General features: G+C 41.1%; 2 protein-coding genes and 1 long non-coding RNA gene across 5 annotated transcripts in view; 1 reads left to right on the top strand and 2 right to left on the bottom strand.

Moving 5' to 3' along the window:
• iqgap2 (IQ motif containing GTPase activating protein 2) overlaps window positions 1-13,534 on the bottom strand; it is a 26,881-nt gene extending 13,347 nt beyond the window's left edge. Inside the window, exons 1-12 of one of the 2 annotated variants that reach the window (XM_019867032.1) lie at window positions 13,130-13,534; window positions 9,457-9,556; window positions 5,902-6,058; window positions 5,716-5,793; window positions 4,846-4,922; window positions 3,020-3,087; window positions 2,734-2,847; window positions 2,459-2,637; window positions 1,531-1,618; window positions 1,215-1,378; window positions 363-450; window positions 100-263 (exon numbers count right to left, since the gene is read on the bottom strand). In XM_019867032.1, the coding sequence (XP_019722591.1) occupies window positions 100-263; window positions 363-450; window positions 1,215-1,378; window positions 1,531-1,618; window positions 2,459-2,637; window positions 2,734-2,847; window positions 3,020-3,087; window positions 4,846-4,922; window positions 5,716-5,793; window positions 5,902-6,058; window positions 9,457-9,556; window positions 13,130-13,175 (1,323 nt within the window). In that variant the 5' untranslated portion in view covers window positions 13,176-13,534. Of the gene's footprint in view, window positions 1-99; window positions 264-362; window positions 451-1,214; window positions 1,379-1,530; window positions 1,619-2,458; window positions 2,638-2,733; window positions 2,848-3,019; window positions 3,088-4,845; window positions 4,923-5,715; window positions 5,794-5,901; window positions 6,059-7,829; window positions 7,854-9,456; window positions 9,557-13,129 lie in introns of those variants that run through there. The other variant, XM_019867033.1, reaches the window with a different exon arrangement.
• Window positions 11,165-18,226, top strand: LOC109514180 (uncharacterized). Its single transcript, XR_002167949.1, has 3 exons — window positions 11,165-11,321; window positions 12,225-12,330; window positions 18,158-18,226. It is a non-coding gene; the product is annotated as an uncharacterized LOC109514180 (long non-coding RNA).
• Window positions 15,528-18,307, bottom strand: part of sv2ca (synaptic vesicle glycoprotein 2Ca) — a 31,678-nt gene continuing 28,898 nt past the window's right edge. For both annotated transcript variants that reach the window (XM_019867035.1, XM_019867034.1), the window contains exons 12-13: window positions 18,148-18,307; window positions 15,528-17,804 (exon numbers count right to left, since the gene is read on the bottom strand). In XM_019867035.1, coding sequence (XP_019722594.1) covers window positions 17,621-17,804; window positions 18,148-18,307 — 344 coding nt within the window. In that variant the 3' untranslated portion in view covers window positions 15,528-17,620. The remainder of the gene's footprint in view (window positions 17,805-18,147) is intronic.

Here is an 18,307-nt window from a genome sequence, read left to right as displayed (position 1 = left end):
GTTGGAATCAAACGAATGACATGACATTTCACCGCACTGACAGACAAACGACATGTCGCGATGAATCTACATCTGAGCAAGAATGATGTCATGTCTTACCCTCGCCCCTTGTAGTTGCAAACTAAAAAGTTCATTCTGATAGAGACTGGCAGCGGTTTGGTAGACGATTGGCAGTTGAGCCTCAGGGTTCATGAGTTCCTGCACAGTCGCCACTGCATCGCCAAGGCGAATGGCAGTATTGATCGCTGAAACTGCTTCAAGTTCTGGGCAGAAAAAACAAGGAGATTCAATGATAAGAGGTTGAATTTTGAGCACTGGGAGACATGGGGAGTTCTTCTACGTGAACGGGTATTGGTGCTTACTTCGCCTTTCGGCCTCTGCAAAGTCATTGCAAGAGCTTAGAACTCTTTGAATCTCATCCTTATCCACCAGAACTGCCTTGTTTTCATCCTGCATGCAATAAAAACGGTTGAACGCCAATGTGGAAATGATGGCAAACATGAATGGAGCGTTTGTTGAAACTTAAGTTCGAGCGGCAAATTAGTATTTCTGGGCCTATTTCAGTGGCAGCAGATAATACTGGGCTGAAGGATTGGGGGGAAAGAACCCATATTGTAAATGTTCGCCCCTCAATATTGCAATTCCATATTTTATTTATTTATTTATTTGTAATGTGCCCTCTGTGGCTGCTCGGTAATGTAGAATGGAGGACACAAATCCCTTTTATGCCAGAACATTTTTTTCTGTGTAACACTGGAATTTGGTAAATTTCCACCGCAGCAATTATTTATTATTTTTTATGTCCTCTTTTCATGTGTCTGAAAAGATCAACGAATGCATGATGTGAGGAAATTGAAGTCGTTTTTATTACAAAATGTAACCCATGAGTATTGTTTTCTTTGGCTGTCCTGCATTTTTTTTTTGGGCACATGAGATTTTCATATTTGTTTACTTCATTTGTTTTAATGATATCATTCAACTTTTGCATTTTTGTTACAGAGATAGTGTTCCTGACAATCCCAACCTTTGTGATTTGAAAATTGTATTCCACTACATCGTGATGTAAATGTGATTTTGATTCATTGTTCAGCCCTACTTTGAATTACTGCTTGGAAGATCACATCAGTACTTTTAATGAACAGTGTGGACATCAAATACTACATCAAGTTGCAGACTGGGTGGCAAAGACCATACAAACTCAAAATCAGGCTCACCTTGGATTTGTGCAGACAATACGTGGTGAAGTGCTCCAGGTACCAGCCGTGGTTTATGTCCTGCACGCCGAGCAAGGCCAGCGCTTGAAGCCTCAGTGCAGCCATAAGAGAAGCTTCATCCTGGCTACACACTGCCTGATTTACCTGCCTTACGGCTGCTTGGACTGCAAACAGAAAAAAGCAGAATTTTCTGACATGCCCACAGTACGTGTTTTTGAAACAGCTGTCTCGTGTACTTTTGAGTATAAAAGCACTGAATGCTAAAAAAAGGTTGATGCAGCAGCGTTTATGATCAGGGAAGAGGGTTCGTCCTTACTGTTGACAAAGTCTATGCAGCTCTGGATCTCCTGCTGTGTTAGCAACTCCTCATAAACGTCTCTTTCCTCACTACAAAATGTGGAGTACTAGGAAAAACACAAAAATGACATTTTTCATATTTCTGAGTCTGGGATGTTTGCGTGCATGCGTGCGTGCATGCGTGCGTGCATAGCCCAAGTGAACTCCCTTTTGTTTGTGGTGTCTTGAGAAATAAAAGCAAAATGGAGACAAGTTGCCTTGTAGTGCAAGTGTTAATATTTGGTGAGGAACAGCTGACACTGCAGCAGCTGGAATGTGCTGGCAAGGCTCATAGAGCGAGTCATTGCGGGCAACCGTTTTCTGGGCCACTACAGTCGATTCCATTCGACACTGCAATTGGAATCGTTTGCTTTGCCTTTCAAGACTTTCACAACTTTCAAGTTGTGACGTCTTACTCTCAAATACTACCCTGAGCAAGCAGAGTTTTGTTTGGCGAAAGAAGACAGAGCAAACAAAAGCAAAAGACAACATTGATACTTTCAACAACCGCCAAGGAGGTTCACTTTCAACAGCTGTGAGTTCATCAATCAGAAGGGTGGCGTAAAAGGGCTAAATCCATTCCATTTACGCTAATCTGGATAAAAGGGACACTGGCAAAGTGTGGATGCAGTTTTCTTGGGGGAAAGGGGGGTCCCCTTACTGTACCATAACATACAACTCTGCATTATTTCACTTCTTATTAAATAATGCATTCAGCCTAATAACTAAATCCAGCCATGTGCAGTATTTATGATATCACACTTGGTGATGATCAAATATAGGATTGTTTAGATTCAGTGGGCGGATGCAAATTTACAGAGTGCTGTTAACTTTAGGTCGTATTAGGTGGTTTAATGTGCAAAAGACATGCAGTCAATAACTACAATTGACTACTTTCTTCCTCTTACACTGCCCGAGGACTGATCTTGTTTACGGGTCTTGGCCTGGCTCAATGTGTCGTGATAGTCTTGCGCCAGAGCTTCCTGGGTGTTCCTCAGCATGGCGTTTGGATTTGTCAGCGCCGACATGGTCGCAGATGCCTGACCCTTGTCTATTGCCTCGTTGATGGCAAACACAGCCGCGTGCACTAAGGACGAGAGCAACAAAAAAATATTTGTGTGTGTGGATAAAATGCACTCCATGTCCACCGGGTAGAAATCGCGACAGGAGGTAAATGACTTACATGCTGCTTCATCCACCGAGAGCTCGTTGGCCAGGATTCCGCCAATTTTACTAAAAGCTGGCATTTGGATACCATACTTGTCCAGTTCACTCCTCATGTTACTGATCTCTTCCTCTGGGAGACGCATACAGACCAAGAGAAGACGGTCGGCGATTCGTGTGAATTTTAAAAAAGGAAAGCAACTACTTCATTACAATAAGCACAGGAGCAAGACAAAGATTCAAGTTAAAAACAAGCAGGACATGAATTCTATTCAATTTTATGTCGTGTGTTGTTCTGTTGCTACCTGTAAAGGCCACCTTCCCTAAAAGGTCCTGGATCTGCGGTGCAATGCCCAGTTTATACAAGTATAAGCTGAAACAAACAATGTGCACAAGATTAGCACTAAAACTTGAGCAAGCACTCCAAGCTTATGACGATCTGCAGCTCCGAACAGCAATAATTAACTGAAAGATTTGTATGCTTTTCCGTGACGAATCAAGATTATTCCTGGTTGGCATTATTGTTTTTGGTGGATTTTTTTTTTCCAACCAATAACACACAAACACCACAGGGAGGTAGTGTTGTCTCAGGATTCCACTCGGGCTTGCCCTCTGTCTACTGGTCAATTAATTCAACAGGTAGATCCCCGCAACCTTCATCAAACTTTCATCGGCCGGCGGGTACCTGATAAGTCCGAATGAATTATGGATACTTAAGGGAGGTCTGGCCACTCAAACAATAGCTGCAGAGGCAGATTATTCTGCACTTTGGTCAGAGAGCGTGCGCAAACATGGAATGGCCTCTGTCCCTGACACATGGACACCATTTCATTCATTCTGAGAGACAAACACAGAAACAGCTGACCAGCATTAACAGTGACTGAGGAGATTGAAACGCGATCAGCTGATCAATCACTCAGAGCAACTGGCCTCAAAAGACGACGCGTTCTATTTGTATTTTTCTCCGCATCAAGCCATTGTGTGTGTGTTTTTACCAGCAACATCTGTTCTATTATAAAATAATTTCTGCCCATATTTGCATTGTTGTTGTTTAACTTATTTTTTTTTCCCCACCGCATCTGCTGCTTTGACTCCATGTGTGCACGCGTTTGTGCACAGCGAAGCAGAGCAGCCTCGTGGGCCTCCTGCTGGAGTCGCAGGAAGGAAGAAGTCGTGTGTGCATAAGTTGGGAAGGAAACCAAAATCTCAAAGGACCTGACAAAAACACAATCCGAGTTGCTCACGTAATCTCTCTTTATATCTGTCCTGTTGACCAGATGGGCAGGCAGATAAATTTGACGCTTCATTCATTCAAGTCATGAACCTGAAGATTACAAATATATTTGTACGTAGAACTTACTCAACTATAGAGCAGCATAACAGAGAAGCTCATTTGCATGCTTTACGTTATTGCACCCAACTAAAAGGGGGGAAATGGTCAAAAACCGACTCCATTTCTTGCATAGAAATGGTTGTTGGCTCTCTGGTGAGCTTTCCCACCCATCAAGAAAGAAATTAAACAATTGAATCTTTTATTTGCCTATTTTTGAAAATGTGTCTATGAGCGCGACATTCTTCATTTCTACCCCGCTGTTATGTCATCGATAGTTTTCCGGTAACCGCAAAAGTCCATTGTTTTTACCTGGGAGGGTGGTGAATGGGTTCAAGTGTTTGAAGGAAGAGTACTTCCGATCTCAACCGCCAACATGGCGGAGGAAACAAACAATGGACTGATTACGCGATCAAAAATTAAAGTGCGAATGATTTACACAAACGTCCCGACTTCAAGTTTGTCAGCCTATGACTTTGCAGCCGGGCTCGGCAAAGATCTCCCACTTTCAAGCGGCAACCAAACATGGGGGAAACACATTCAAAGCAAAAACGTATACTGAATGGATTATTGCTGGATGCAATCCTGTCTCACGTACATATTCCATTTTTTAATAGGATTAGTTGGTGGCTCAGTCAAGTTGTCGACGCGGTGCGGTTGGGAGGCAGTTGTGTTTGCTCATCATTTGTCTGCTAAATGTGGCACATATCCTGTTCCGTACATCAATTGACACTGGGCGTATAATGTCTTAACGTTCGAAGTGCTGCCTCAACGAGCGCAAAGTTCCCAAGGAATTCTTACCTTAGTGCATGTATGCAGTAGACCACCTTGGGCATGTTTTTGCGATCATACACATCTGTTGTTTCTGGGTAGAAGATCTGTAAAAAATATGCAATTAAATGTACTGGGTAGTACCGGTATTTTTCAAAAAAATTGTTCACTGTTCTACTGCACCCAGTCGAGGGCAAACCATCAAAAGATGTTCATTATGTGGCGTTTAGCCACCTAATGACCAAAGTAATCAATTATTTGGATCTCAAGTCTATTATTGTGTTGCCTTACTGACAATTGGCGAGCAAAAGAACTCTTGCCTCCTCTGCCAAACACAGAGAGAGAGAGAAAAAAAAAAAGTGACCCAGCATCACATGCTGCTGCACTGATTAGGGACTTTTTCCATCCTGTCATGACTATTAGTCACCTTGTCAACATTTTTCAGCTACATCTCACAGGGGGTCTTAACAAAACACTTCCAGTCGCGTTTTGGATTCGTAACCTCAGCTTTAACACCTTGGAGCATAGCTTACGATGTTCAGTCTTTGCCTTGTATGAATTGAATTATTTGCAGTGCATGTGACACAACATAGAAATCCCCATTAGCTGAATAGCTGGCATCATCAATGTTATGTTTCCCGTTTACTGACGCAGTGTACTGTGTGCAGGACCGACACCGAACACGCGACCTGTACATAGAGGTGTTCCATTACTTTTGGATGGGGCCTTGGGATTTGTTGCGACCTCAACCGATCGTAATACAGTAAATGTGTCTTTCCGTAAAAGACGTTGCGGTTCAAGTCAGGCTGTGTACTGGAGATACAGTTTCTACTCTGCATATAAAGTATGTGGGTGTTTCCAAGAACAGGACAGCAACGTCTGGCTGTGCACACGTCTTACCTTTGGTAGGCCCACCGACTCCATAGCCCTGAGCCACTGAACTGTGTTGTCAGTGTGCCTGAAGTGCAATCCTTTGCTCTGAAAGGAGGGGAAAAAAATGGAACATGACCTAAATTCACTGAAATGGAATTCTAATGTTCTGCAGTAGGGCAGCTCATACAAAATAAAAATAAAATACAAACATACCTTGTACCGAGCCTGATCTCTGTCATAGATCCTTTTTACTGTCACCATTTTGGGGGCAAAGAAGTTGGCAAGTTTGCCAAGGTAGACACCATTCCTCAGTCCCTCCTCCAGTTCTGTGGTCGTGGGGAGGTCTTCTTCCAGGCAAGCTTCCATCCACCTAACAACACACAAAAACTTAGCTTTAAGCAAGAAGGAAGCTGCTTTTTATACAGTGGTCTAAATGTTCAGATAAACTAGTAGTAGTTGTAGAGGAGGGGAAAAAAAAGAAACTTAGACCACAACTGTACACAACTGACGCTTCAGCTTTGTCGCTCAAGTCTTGTTGAGAAAAGTTAGAATGTTGACTGTAATCGCTTTATATACAGTTGAACAGCCTGAAAGTTTAGAGCTCACAATGATAAACCATTCAGGCAAGAAAGATGTCCTGGTAATTTATCCAATATGTAGGCTGGTGTTATTGTTGGACTGAGAGGTTCCATCATTTCTTGTGATGTTTCCAAATGCGGTCACCGCCCGAGGAGAAATATTGAAGTACAAGATTTGTGAACTGTCTTTCACCTGATATGTGAACAGCAGCTTTCCCCTGGCACTGGGGACTATTTTCTTCTAAAGGGTTGGTAAATGATTTGTTAGGTTGCGAATGATGCTGGTTTGAAAATCTGTTACACATTATCAGGCTGGCTGGAGTGATGCCACATTTCGAGTCGGAGCTCCACCCCTGCCAGAATGTCTCTTTGCTGCTGGAAATGTGGATTTGTGTGCATTTTCTCACCTCCTCGCGACAACAGAATAACGGATTCGCCAAAACTTGCACGGTGCTCAGTCGCTTTGCCTCAGGCGAACCATCTCTTCTCTTTGTCACTAAGCAATCATGCCTTTACTCCCACACAAAAGGTTAATCCGCCATATGTGCAAGATCATGTGACCCAAACCCAGAAACCAGGTTAGCGGGCTTCCTGTGTATGCCGCGAGAGCAAGCAAGGCAATGAACGGGTTGATGACATGATTGTTTGAAGACCGACTTGCTAAAAAAACATTGTGTTAAAAAAAAACAAAACAAATGACATTGAAGATGTTTTAAGTTCTCACGGGTGCGGTCATAGTCCAAGTTTTTTCGCACATTTTACCGAATGTGGAAGTAGAGTTGTGCATCTACTGGATAAAGATGAATTAACGTGGAAGTCACGTCAAAGGTGTTCTTTGCAATAATATGTTCGGCATGCCCGCTCTCGTATAAACACTGCATTCCGGTGAATTTTGCGTCGATGGATAAAAAATTAAGAAGACTAATTCAGCATCTCATGGTGCCGCCATTTTGACATGATACTACCCTCTGTCGACTGGAATCATCATCAAAGTGCCCTTGTTCTCACACTACGAAGGTCACGTCTCACATATTCTCGGGGTTTGGTCACGTTACATTTGCAATGTGAGCCCAAGGGTACTTTGGCGTCAATTCCAGAGGGCAGGATAATATCAAAATGGCTGCACCCTGAGATAGCTGAAAACGGGAATTTGGATCCTCTTAATTTTTATTCCAACAATGCAAAACTGACTCAAAACACCATGTTTATAGCTGCGGCACATAGAACATCGTCTTGCAAGGACACTTTTGACTTCCACTTTAAAGTACTCGAAAGACCTCCCCTGATACGATGTCATCAGTCAGCACATTTTCGGACAACAGTACACGCTTTTAAACGAAAGGGGAACGCTGATGACGATGGAAGAGAACCTCAATTATTAATATATATGAAATGAGACATTTTTCAGGACCATTCCAATTCATCCTTCCGATATGAGAATATTATTTAATAGACTGTCTTTCTGATAAATATTAGAATCACAGAGCAGTAGTCGAAGTCACCAATAAGAAAGCTACCAAATACCTGTTCAAATAAATAAACATCTTAATTAAAAGCACATACCGAGATACTTAAGATTTGTGAGGGCAACGCGTCTGGCAGGAACATCCTGCTTGTGAAAGATCACTTCTTGTATTTAGAACAATGTAGGGGAGCGTGTCTCCCAGAGGACGACGGACTAGTTCCAAGTTTACGGCTATCTGAGCAGACTTTCCTGTCATTGTCCAACCTGTGGCCAACCAAGAAAACCCAAGCAACAATTTGTGTGCCACAAGATTTTTCCTCTCAGCAGCGCAACCACAATGATGATGATGTTGCATTGAAAGCACATATTTTCACATTAGAAGACAATCTGACAGCACAAACTAAAACGTCACACAAGGTAGTGTATAGACTCTGAAAGAATGATGACCTGATCTTAATTCACTGACAGATTTGCAAAGTCAAACGTGAAACCTCGACCCGTTTAGCTCAACTCAAAGCTATTATTCTGCAACAGGCCATTACAGAGGTAATAGTACCTTGTGCCATGCAATGGAACATTCAATTGTTACATTTTTACATGGCGCTGGCATAAATAAATGAACAAAGACACATGATTAGTGGGAAATCATTTTTGGTGGCTCCATATGGCGGAAACAACCGCATGAGCTTTCGAGAATTTAACTGCGCATCAGGGCCCGTCCCTATGAAAATAGCCTTGCAAGTCGGACTACTTCTTGCAAATGCTATTTTCATCTGAACTATACACTACACTGGAGATGGGTGGAGTCAAGCCTTGCTCAAAGAACATCAACTGCTGACCCCAGAGCGTAAAGCCTTATCCCTTGCTCTCCCCGCTTGGTTCGAAATCTTAATCCTAATCCAATTTGACACCCTTTTCCAGAAGAGAGGAACAATTCTTTCGTTTTACAAATGACAAGGAGTACAGTTAAGTGAGTGGTAGAGGAAGTTAGAGAATGAAACTGTCGACTTGGAAGGAAGCAGCTGTTTTGGTTTAAGGCCTCTCGGGACAGCGAAGCAAGACTCCCTCCCACAAAGTTGATCAAGCACACTCAAAACAAAATAATAACCCCGGTTCATAAAATAGTTAATGAGGTCTGTGCTTATAGTCAAGCTGGCAGAAGACCGACAATCTGATGACAAGGCAAATAATAAAGGCAAAGGAAGCTGTGAGATACTGTGCAGAAACGAAGAATGACAGATGTCAAAAGTCAGTTACAGTTTTTCGCGCGGAAATGAGTGGCATGAAAGGAAGTGGCATGTTTCGAATCACGTCCCAACAAATGTGCCCATTGGTGTTTCGTTAGAATAACTAACTGAAAACATACCGATACTACTGTATATGGTGCCTTATATTCCAAGTGTGTGATTTGAGTCTCTCATGAATAGTCGAGAAGTGAGAGAGCTTTTCCGCAAAGTCATCAGAACTCACGTTAGCAGGAGCGTGTGATCATCTCACATGGATGCTAATTCTGTGCTTACCTGTTCCGACAGCTTCATGCAAGCATGCTTTCTCCTCGAGCAACTTTGCACAGCTCACACACCGTTGTTGTTACTCTTCTTCAAACATCCTAACCACTCCATATTAATAAAATACTCAGTATTCTTCCAATACACATGCCTCTTTTCACCCGATGATTTAAGGACATCTGGCAGATCGTTTACGAATGCTTTTTTGTTATTTTACCGTTTGGCCTCCTCCAGATGACACAGGTACTCGTAGGCGATGTTCTGCCGTCTCCTCTCATCCATCTCCTCTGCCGACAGCCTCTCGTCATCCTGAATGGCTGCAAAAATTAAAATACAATGCTGTTACCCCACTTTCTTATAACAAAATTGACCAACATTAGACTGAACCCCAGTTGTGAGTGACTAAAACTTAAGTGATCATGTATGTAGAGGAGATGTGGTTTAAAGATAGAGATAAGATCGGAAAATTTGTCTCACATGAATCAAAAATTGTTTTTGTCAGTTTTGATTCATTCAATATGATATGTTATGCGAAATACACACAAATTGAATGACAGTTTTATTTACAGGAAATATCATTTGACTGTAGAAATTAATCGAGTCACAAATGTCTTTCTCAAAACCACGACACAATATCATGCATTTCTGAACACTTTTCGGACACCAACAGAAGTGGCTGATTAATCTTTGTCAAAAGAGTTTTCAGTGGATTGTTCGGAGGTCAAGAAGCACAGGGAAAGTCAATTTCATCCCACGCTCTAGTGAACGGCTGTGCATGAGACGCAAAATGGGCGGACCCGAAGTAGCCTGAACTGAAAAGTGACTTCTGCTGGGACTTGACCTTATTTACCTGCATCTTAATGAGTGTGTTTTACAGCGGCCTAATCCAACCACCTCTGTCTGAGGGAAGGCTTAATCCTGTGGGGTGATCAACCTCCTGAATTCTTGGGACTTTTAATATACTGGTAATCTATCAAAATTTTCACATAGAAAAAGACCAAGACATTTTATCATTGTGATTGGCTCTCATTAGGTTGAGCAGGCAGGTGTACCTAATGTTTTAGTGTGTCAGTCCAACGGACACCTAATTTTCACAGATGATATAAAGTCATACACTGGTTGTGTGCTCACTGCTGCCTGATGCAAGACAAAAAGGTTAAACCAGTTGACTGATTAGCCTAAACAAAGTAATCCAATGGCCCCGGAGGAGTAAGATCAACTTTCGTTTAATGTTTCCAGTAAAAGAAAATAAGAACTAAGTGTATTCTATGAAATATAGCCTTTACATGAATGTTTTGACAGTGAGCGAGAGTCTTCAATTAATATGCAATTAAACATAAATGTTTTTGGAATGCGTGAGGAAGCCGGAGTACCCGGATCAAACCCAGACACGCATGGGGAAAGCATACAAACCACGCACAAGCTTGAGCAAAGATTGTAACCTGGAAATTCTCATCTGTGAGTCAGACATGCAAACCACTATACCATCATGCTACCAACAGTTTACATGTCAATCACAGTGGCACCTCCGAATGAAATCTTATTTTTGCCATGAATCTCTACCTCATTGAAACAATGGAAATCTGATTAATTGTGCGCAAGGTCAAACATTCACCATCATAAAAATTCCAGAACCTCAAAGAAGATTGGTCAATTGTATTTTAGCATTAACAGTTGTGCTATCAAAAAGAGACAATTTAAACAATAAAACAAAATAACACCACGAATAAGTAAAACTATTTGACCTTTGAGATGTGTGGTGGACTCTGGAATAGAGATTTCATGTTCGCATCTGCATAAACTATGTCACAAGAAGTTTCATTTCCAGTTTTATGGTCATCATATTTCTAATCTTTGCCATCACCTGTACCACAGACATGAACAATAAGCAAATATGACACACCCCCTTTGAGCTGCTTGCCCAAGGCAACAATTAGTGGGGGCAAAGTGTCAGTGCATTCCCCATTTGCTGAAAACCAAAATAAGAAGGATGCCTGCACACTGTGCTAAATAGAGACGGCGCCGTATAATCACAACAGGAGATAATGGAATAACAAAGGACCAGGAAGTAACCATCCACAGGTAAGAATATTTTACCATTTAAAAAAAAAGTTTCATATTAATGGCACGATTCAATGCTGACAAAAAATAAATATCATGACAATCGTTGGAGAAATCAGAATGATTTATTTTCATTGTACATGCATTGACTCCGAAGGGAACATTGACCCCACCAATATGGATGCCGCTTACTAGGTTCTCGCCCCTCTATTTGCATGCTAGTGTCTCCCACCAGATATTCCTTTGAGGAAAAAAAAGGAGATTGACAGAGGAGAGAGCGGGAGTAGGTCGAAATATTTTGGGAGATAGGACAACGGAAGTTATGATCGTGAGTAGTCTATCACATGGGGGGTGGGGGCGCAGTAAAGTTTGCTCCAACAAAGGAATAAAAGAAAGAGGGGGACTGAAGAACAACACAACTTATTATTTGTGTAAACAGGAACAGATAATTGAGTCTAAAATAAAACTGCCATGACGTCCACCAGGAAAAAGATGTGCTGCACTTTAAAGACTAGTTGTGAGGCTCCACTTCCAAACATGTTCTAAGAACCCCAGTAATCACCCAGTCATATTTTGTCTGGTGAATGACTTTGGTTTGAAGTCAAGGAAAAATCGTGGCAAGCTTTCAGAGGCAACATATGGTATTTGGCCCACATGCCTTGAGCTTGACACCTGTGCTTTAGAACCTCATTGAGGCAAAGTTTCATGAGAGAACATTTTGGTTAGAATTGAGGTTGTATCGCTTTTAGGGGTGTTCCATGTTGGATATTCCACTGTGTATACATCTGAGGGTGATTAGGAAGTGCGCTATATATTGCACTTATTTCTGCACGTGGAAATAAGGTCCAAGCTATTACACACAAGCCTTTCTGACTAATGTGCACACTTCCTGCACTTTTTTTTACTGTTATATTTAACCCACAGGATGAGGTTTGCTGCCTTTGTGTGCACATCATCATGGGACTTCAGTTATGGGCTCCATGGTGTTGACTCATGCTGTTTTTCAGCTGCAGTGTCTCTTCAGCTAATAGTGAGTGGAGCATTGAAGAAAATGGATCATTATCTTTTTTTTTTTTTTTGCGATAGATACAATCAAAAACAATCATTACTATATTCGTTTTGATGTATACTTTCTTTATTTCTTGGCACAACATGCAAATGAGAACGACGCCAGTGAACGTTTAGATAGCTTAGGGCTACCCTTCTGTTAAACTAACATTTGTGCTGTTCCTCTGCAGGCACACCTCCCCTAGTATGTATGATGCAAACCACCACCGCTAAGCCGATGACACAATTGATTGGTCTTATCTCTTAAAATGTGCACTTTGCCCTCCTGTTTACATTGACAAGATAAACTGCAGTCAGACCTGACTCGACGCCGCGAAGCCATGTGATGTGTTGATTTTATTAAACAAAAAAAAAAAACATAACAGTCCAGTCCAGCAAAGTTAATGTTTAAACTATGTGAACAGACCGTATGTGTGCAATGGCTGATATGGTGAATAAATTTATAAACCACGTTGTGGTGAACTCAAAATCTAGCCCAGTAGCCGCCGCACGTGTATCCTTGCGGTTCAGACAGCATACAGAGGATGCAATCAGTAACAGTCATTTGTCTTTCTTGATACTTCCAATATTGTATTAAACATTCTATTGAATTTGACTTTTACTGTGCTGACACACCTCCTGTTGCAGGACACTCAGGTCAGGCGCTGCTCAACCACCTGTTGCTCATCAAACAAGACAGCCGTCGCCGATCACTCACCGAAATGTTTGGTGGAGAAAAAAAAAACACACACACACACACTTGAATGAAAATTCACACTTACTTCCATAGCGTGGCTTGTGTTGAGCAGCCGTTTCTTCATTATTCATCCTGCCTCGTTTCCCTCCAGCGCTTGTCAACGCGCTGATCAACCAACAACTCTTTAAGATAAAGTCCAAACGCACGATAAGGTGTGCCAGACGACTTAAATAAAGCTAAATTAGAAGTATTTATGAAACAAACAAAAGAAACCACTAAGAACAGGAACAGAAGTCGTTAGAACTTTCCCTTGTGACCACCAGTCCCCATTGTGTGCGCCCCTTTTAAGTGACTCCTCCACAAAGTGACTATGATCTTGAAAGTAACGTAAAAGGTTCAGACATATATGGGGAAGACAGGAGGGGAAGTGACAGCTCCTTTTCGCCACCTCCTGGTAAATAAGTGGCATTGTGTAGCATTCAGGGCCTGGGCAAAAAAAACGGAAACACTGCAACTCAATCGATATGACTATTAGGGCTAAGGCCAAAAATCCTGAAAATCAGTGGTGGAAAGTAATTAAGTACAAACATCTACTTAAACAGATTTCCCGGTTATGTGTACTTGTGGGCTCAAGCAGTTTAGCCAAATCGGGAACTCTATTTTTCCCAGGTTATGTTTTTCTATCATACCCACTTCTACTTGACTTCCGAGTGTCAGTACTTTTGAACCTCTATGTCCTTTGTCGGTAATAAATTTGAAAATGAATGTTGTAATCACAAGTGGTACCCACACCAGAAAAGAAACATAGACGAATTGATTTATAATTACAGTGTGTTTTTAAGAGTGAATGCTTATACCACTTTCGTTGAATGTGTAAATGAAAGTAAAGCTTTCATGAACATTTAAAAGTTTAATTTATAATTACATATTTTTTTCAAAGATAAACAACATTTCAAACTCTTTCAATTTGTCATTCTTCCAACTATTCAATGTAGCCGTTAGGTGGCAGCATTTGTTAATCAGAATTATATGTTGTTGATTCCTGGCGGAATTTTTTTGTCACGCTGCACTGCCTGCTGGACATTATGACTCTTACTGTGCAAACAGTGGCATAACAGTGGCGGAACACTATAAATCTATAATGTTGTAATATCTCTAGCTCTGAATGTGTCCTGTTAAGGGCCGGCCAGGGGATCGGCAGTTGTGATATGAATGTCTTAATATTTTGTTAGATGCTATTTGTAAATATAGCAGTGCTATATGGAACAGTGCACTAGTCAAATACGAAGGCCTCCTGCATTTGAAACACATCGATAGTGGATTTCATAGTGGATAATTGAACTAGACTGCAAGCCACCTGCGGGAAATTACTGTAACTACATTTGGCAAGTGCTCGAATCAAATGTAAAATTATTTTATGTGGTTCCGTATAATACTTATGGGGGGAAAAAAGATACAATGCATCATTTGCAAGAGAACCTAATTTTTATTGTATATATTTTCAAAAGCAACACAGACTGCAATTCCATCCTTTTCGCTTGACATATTTTCACACTTCAGAACAGCTACTTGCAGCAATGAGTGAGGCCCAGAAGTCACAATGATACACGCAACTTTATTGTCCACATACATTTGATTGCCTCCATGAAATGGCTGGACAGAACTCACAAGATTGATACATTCACATTTTTCTTCAACAAGCATCAGAATATTGCCATCTTTTTCTGGTGAAAGAGTCAGAACAAAAACAAAAATTCCACATAATAGAGTTTCTACATGCAAGCGCACGCACACACACACACACACACACACACACACACACACACACACACACACACACACACAGGGATATGGGAGTGGGAAAGAGTGGCGGTTTTATACAGATTTGAAGCCAAGGACTCACAATGATGCACATCATGGACGTAGCAGCCGGCACACAATGCAATCAAAACCATATTAATCCCACACCTCCACTAATAACAGCTTTGATTATGTACATTATTTACACTCTGGAATGCACACAGTTACACGCAATGATGAAATACATACACATGCATGCTTCCACACACGCATGTGCGTACACGCACACGCTCACAAAGATACAGTACGTTTAATAAATACTCCGATACATCAAACAAAATAAATTTCACAAAATTAATCTCTCTCCAACAGGTTGATCAGCAGCTCGTCATGGCATGAACATATCTGGCTTATCTTGCAACTAAACATATTGGAGCCATAATGGAAGCAACATTGTTTTTGTATCCGTGCATTTCTGTAACAATTGGGGAACATATTTTATCTTTACTAAAACTTAAAATATATGGTGACATATGAGAGCACGCTTGATGTGTAAGTAAATTTTGAAAGTATAAAAAGTGGTGGGATTAAACGGGTTTTGTCGATTATTAAGTGTACCTAATAGTATTAGATCAATTGGAATTGACTCCTCATACAGGATGAAACATAGAATCACAGAATATATATATATTCTGTCCTACAACCTCAAGATACCACATGACTATGGGTAGACTGCTCCAGCTCAGGAGAGGCACGTTTAAAAAGGCATTCAGTATTTGTTTTTTTTTTTTTGTCATGATTGTGGGTAACTGCCACAAGCGAGCTACATAAAACAAAATCAGAGCACTAAGAGTTTTTTTTCTTCTTTTTTAATCATAATTTTAAACTGTTATTCATGAGACAAGGCTTGGTTTCAATGTATGGCTCAATCATTCCAATGACACAGGTGGAAACTATATTGTCAATTGACAAGGGAAAGGTTATTGGTAAAAGAAAAACTACTATGTATGCCTTTTTTTTTTTTATTCAGTTGGTAGATAATGCAAAGGGCTTGGTAGCCCACATCTACTTTAGAGAAGTTTCAGACCATGTCAGCAAATATTGGGTAGAGTCCAAGCTGAAAGTGTGTCGATGTGTGAGCTTTCATGTATTTTTATGTTGCACCTGTCTGCACTCTGCCTGACCATCTGCAACATGTTAGGTGTTTGCGGGTAAACCAGCTGCCGTGCATCTGCGTTGCGTGTCCGCTCTGTCTGATCATCTATTCCCTCCGTTATCACACAGCAGGTTGGCTGAGCTCATTACAGCTTGTTTTGCACTTTTCTCCCCATCTGGCTCCTCTTAATAAGACCACTAATATTAAAAGCCTTTAGTTTAAGCAATGCGCTAACACCATAGAAGATGCTGGCTGGAACTGGGGTCCCTCCTTCAACAAAATTAAACCAAACTTTTAGTCGCAAATGTGCAAACATCAGCCTTCTTTTGCAAAATCCCCCCATAAAACATGCAGTAAATTACTAATTAACTTGCGAGGAATCTTGCCCTGACGAATGATTTGCTCTAATTGCTGCACTGCTTTACTGACTTTATAAGCTAGCTACGTATGATTAAAGCAGTCAAGATAGATTGGATATAAAAAGTCGAGATGCCCCTTTAAAATTGTTTTTTGTGATGTAAGAATGAGACTAATGTCAATCATTTCAAAACTTTTCACACCATTAATATAACCTTTTACACAACCCAAAAAAACACATATTTTGGGGAATAGAAGTACAAATAAACAACTCAAATAATGTGGTAACACCCTCTGGTGCAACTGATGATGTGGCTTTGTGCAGAATTAACCAGTTGCTTTCAAACTCATTCAATTGCAGTCAAAACCCAAATGACACCATTTAAAGTGCCGCTGATTATCCAAATAAAGTTCAGCTGTTCTAGTTCTTTTCCTGACAACATTTGCTTTGTTGAAGGTAACACTAACACTGACCGGTGTTAGGAACTGTTCATAATTCCCTCCACCTCGGCAATGACCCTCCCTAACCCCATGTGAAGGAATGTGTTGGTGATGAGCAGTGATGTGTTTGTGCCAAACCTAAATTTTGGAATGATTGTCAGAAAGTTCAAGCATTTGGGACATTCCAGCAGCCTCTTCAAGGTTGCTGTCAGTCTCTTGACAGCCTTCCTGACAAGTTTTCTTCTTGCCTTTTCAACAACTTTGAAGGGACAACCAGTTCTTGGTAATGTCACTATTGTGGTATATTTTATCCACTGGTAGATGATCTTTAGCGTGTTTTATTGTATAATTAATGCCTTCATTGGAAAATTCTTTTGCACCCTTTTCTAGACTGATAGCTTTGAAAAAAAGCTCTCTGCGGCACATTGCTTGTGCGCTAAGATGTGACTACAAAACAAGAAAAGCCTACTAGAAGAGTCGAAATTTATTTGGGGTAAGCCAGAAGCATTTTAAATAGATGCAGGTCAGTGCCGACTCCCATCTCTTTTCTTTTTTGATCAGGTCAATCTTTTATTTTTACCTCCCTCTCTACACTATTCCTTTTTGTCAACAGACTTGCACAGGTTATTGACATTAATGGTGGAAAAAACTTTTGAAACGACATAGCTCGGTCTCATTTTTTTACATCACAAAAATCATAGCATAGCGTCGACTTTTTATATCCACTGCATGAAAGATCCAAGCCACTTAAACTCTTTTCCCGAATGATCTCTTAGCCCCGTAAGCTTCATGTTTTATCTAGGTTGTACTATGAAGCTGGTATTACATGAGGACATTTGCCCTGGTATCAGGCAACCGAAGGCCGACCAGACCTCCCCCCACTAGAACCGATGAAGCCATCAGGATGGGGATTGCTTTTGTGATGCCAACCAGAGAACCGAAAATCAGGTTCCCCAATACTGCAGCCATCTTACACAGGGCGTTGCAGAATCCAAAGCCTGTTCCTCTGCAGAGAGATTTGGGAAGAAGAGGAAAAAAAACAGAGAAAGAATAAGAGAGGGGTCTTCAAGAAATGTACTGTGTGTAATTTGTGTCATCGCTGACTATACAATTTTGACTCAGGTGCTTTTCAAAATGTATAAATGGCTTGATATTTCGTCAACCGGTCAATTGTAGCATTGATTGTAATTTAAGGCTACCTGTAAGATTCAATCTTTAGCTCTGACATCTTGTGTCAGAAAAAAAAAATTCAAATCAATGCATTTCTAGCCCTAATTTGGGTTCAAACCTATAGGCCAAGATGGACGATGCCCTGTACAGTATTACAGTATGACTAATCATACCCTTACCTCCTGGCAGTGGGAAAAGATTCAGTCGTGACCACGTCCAGAGAGTTCCAGGCAGAGATACTCAGGCCATTGTAAAGGCACAGCATGAAAATCATCATGGACTCACTGGTGCCAAACCACAAGAAGAAGCAGCTGATGCCCGACAACACCATGGAGCCAC

Source organism: Hippocampus comes, unplaced genomic scaffold (genome assembly GCF_001891065.2).
Source record: "Hippocampus comes isolate QL1 unplaced genomic scaffold, H_comes_QL1_v1.1 scaffold322, whole genome shotgun sequence".
In the NCBI taxonomy this organism is placed as follows: domain Eukaryota; kingdom Metazoa; phylum Chordata; class Actinopteri; order Syngnathiformes; family Syngnathidae; genus Hippocampus; species Hippocampus comes.
This window is presented reverse-complemented; position numbering and strand designations above follow the sequence as displayed.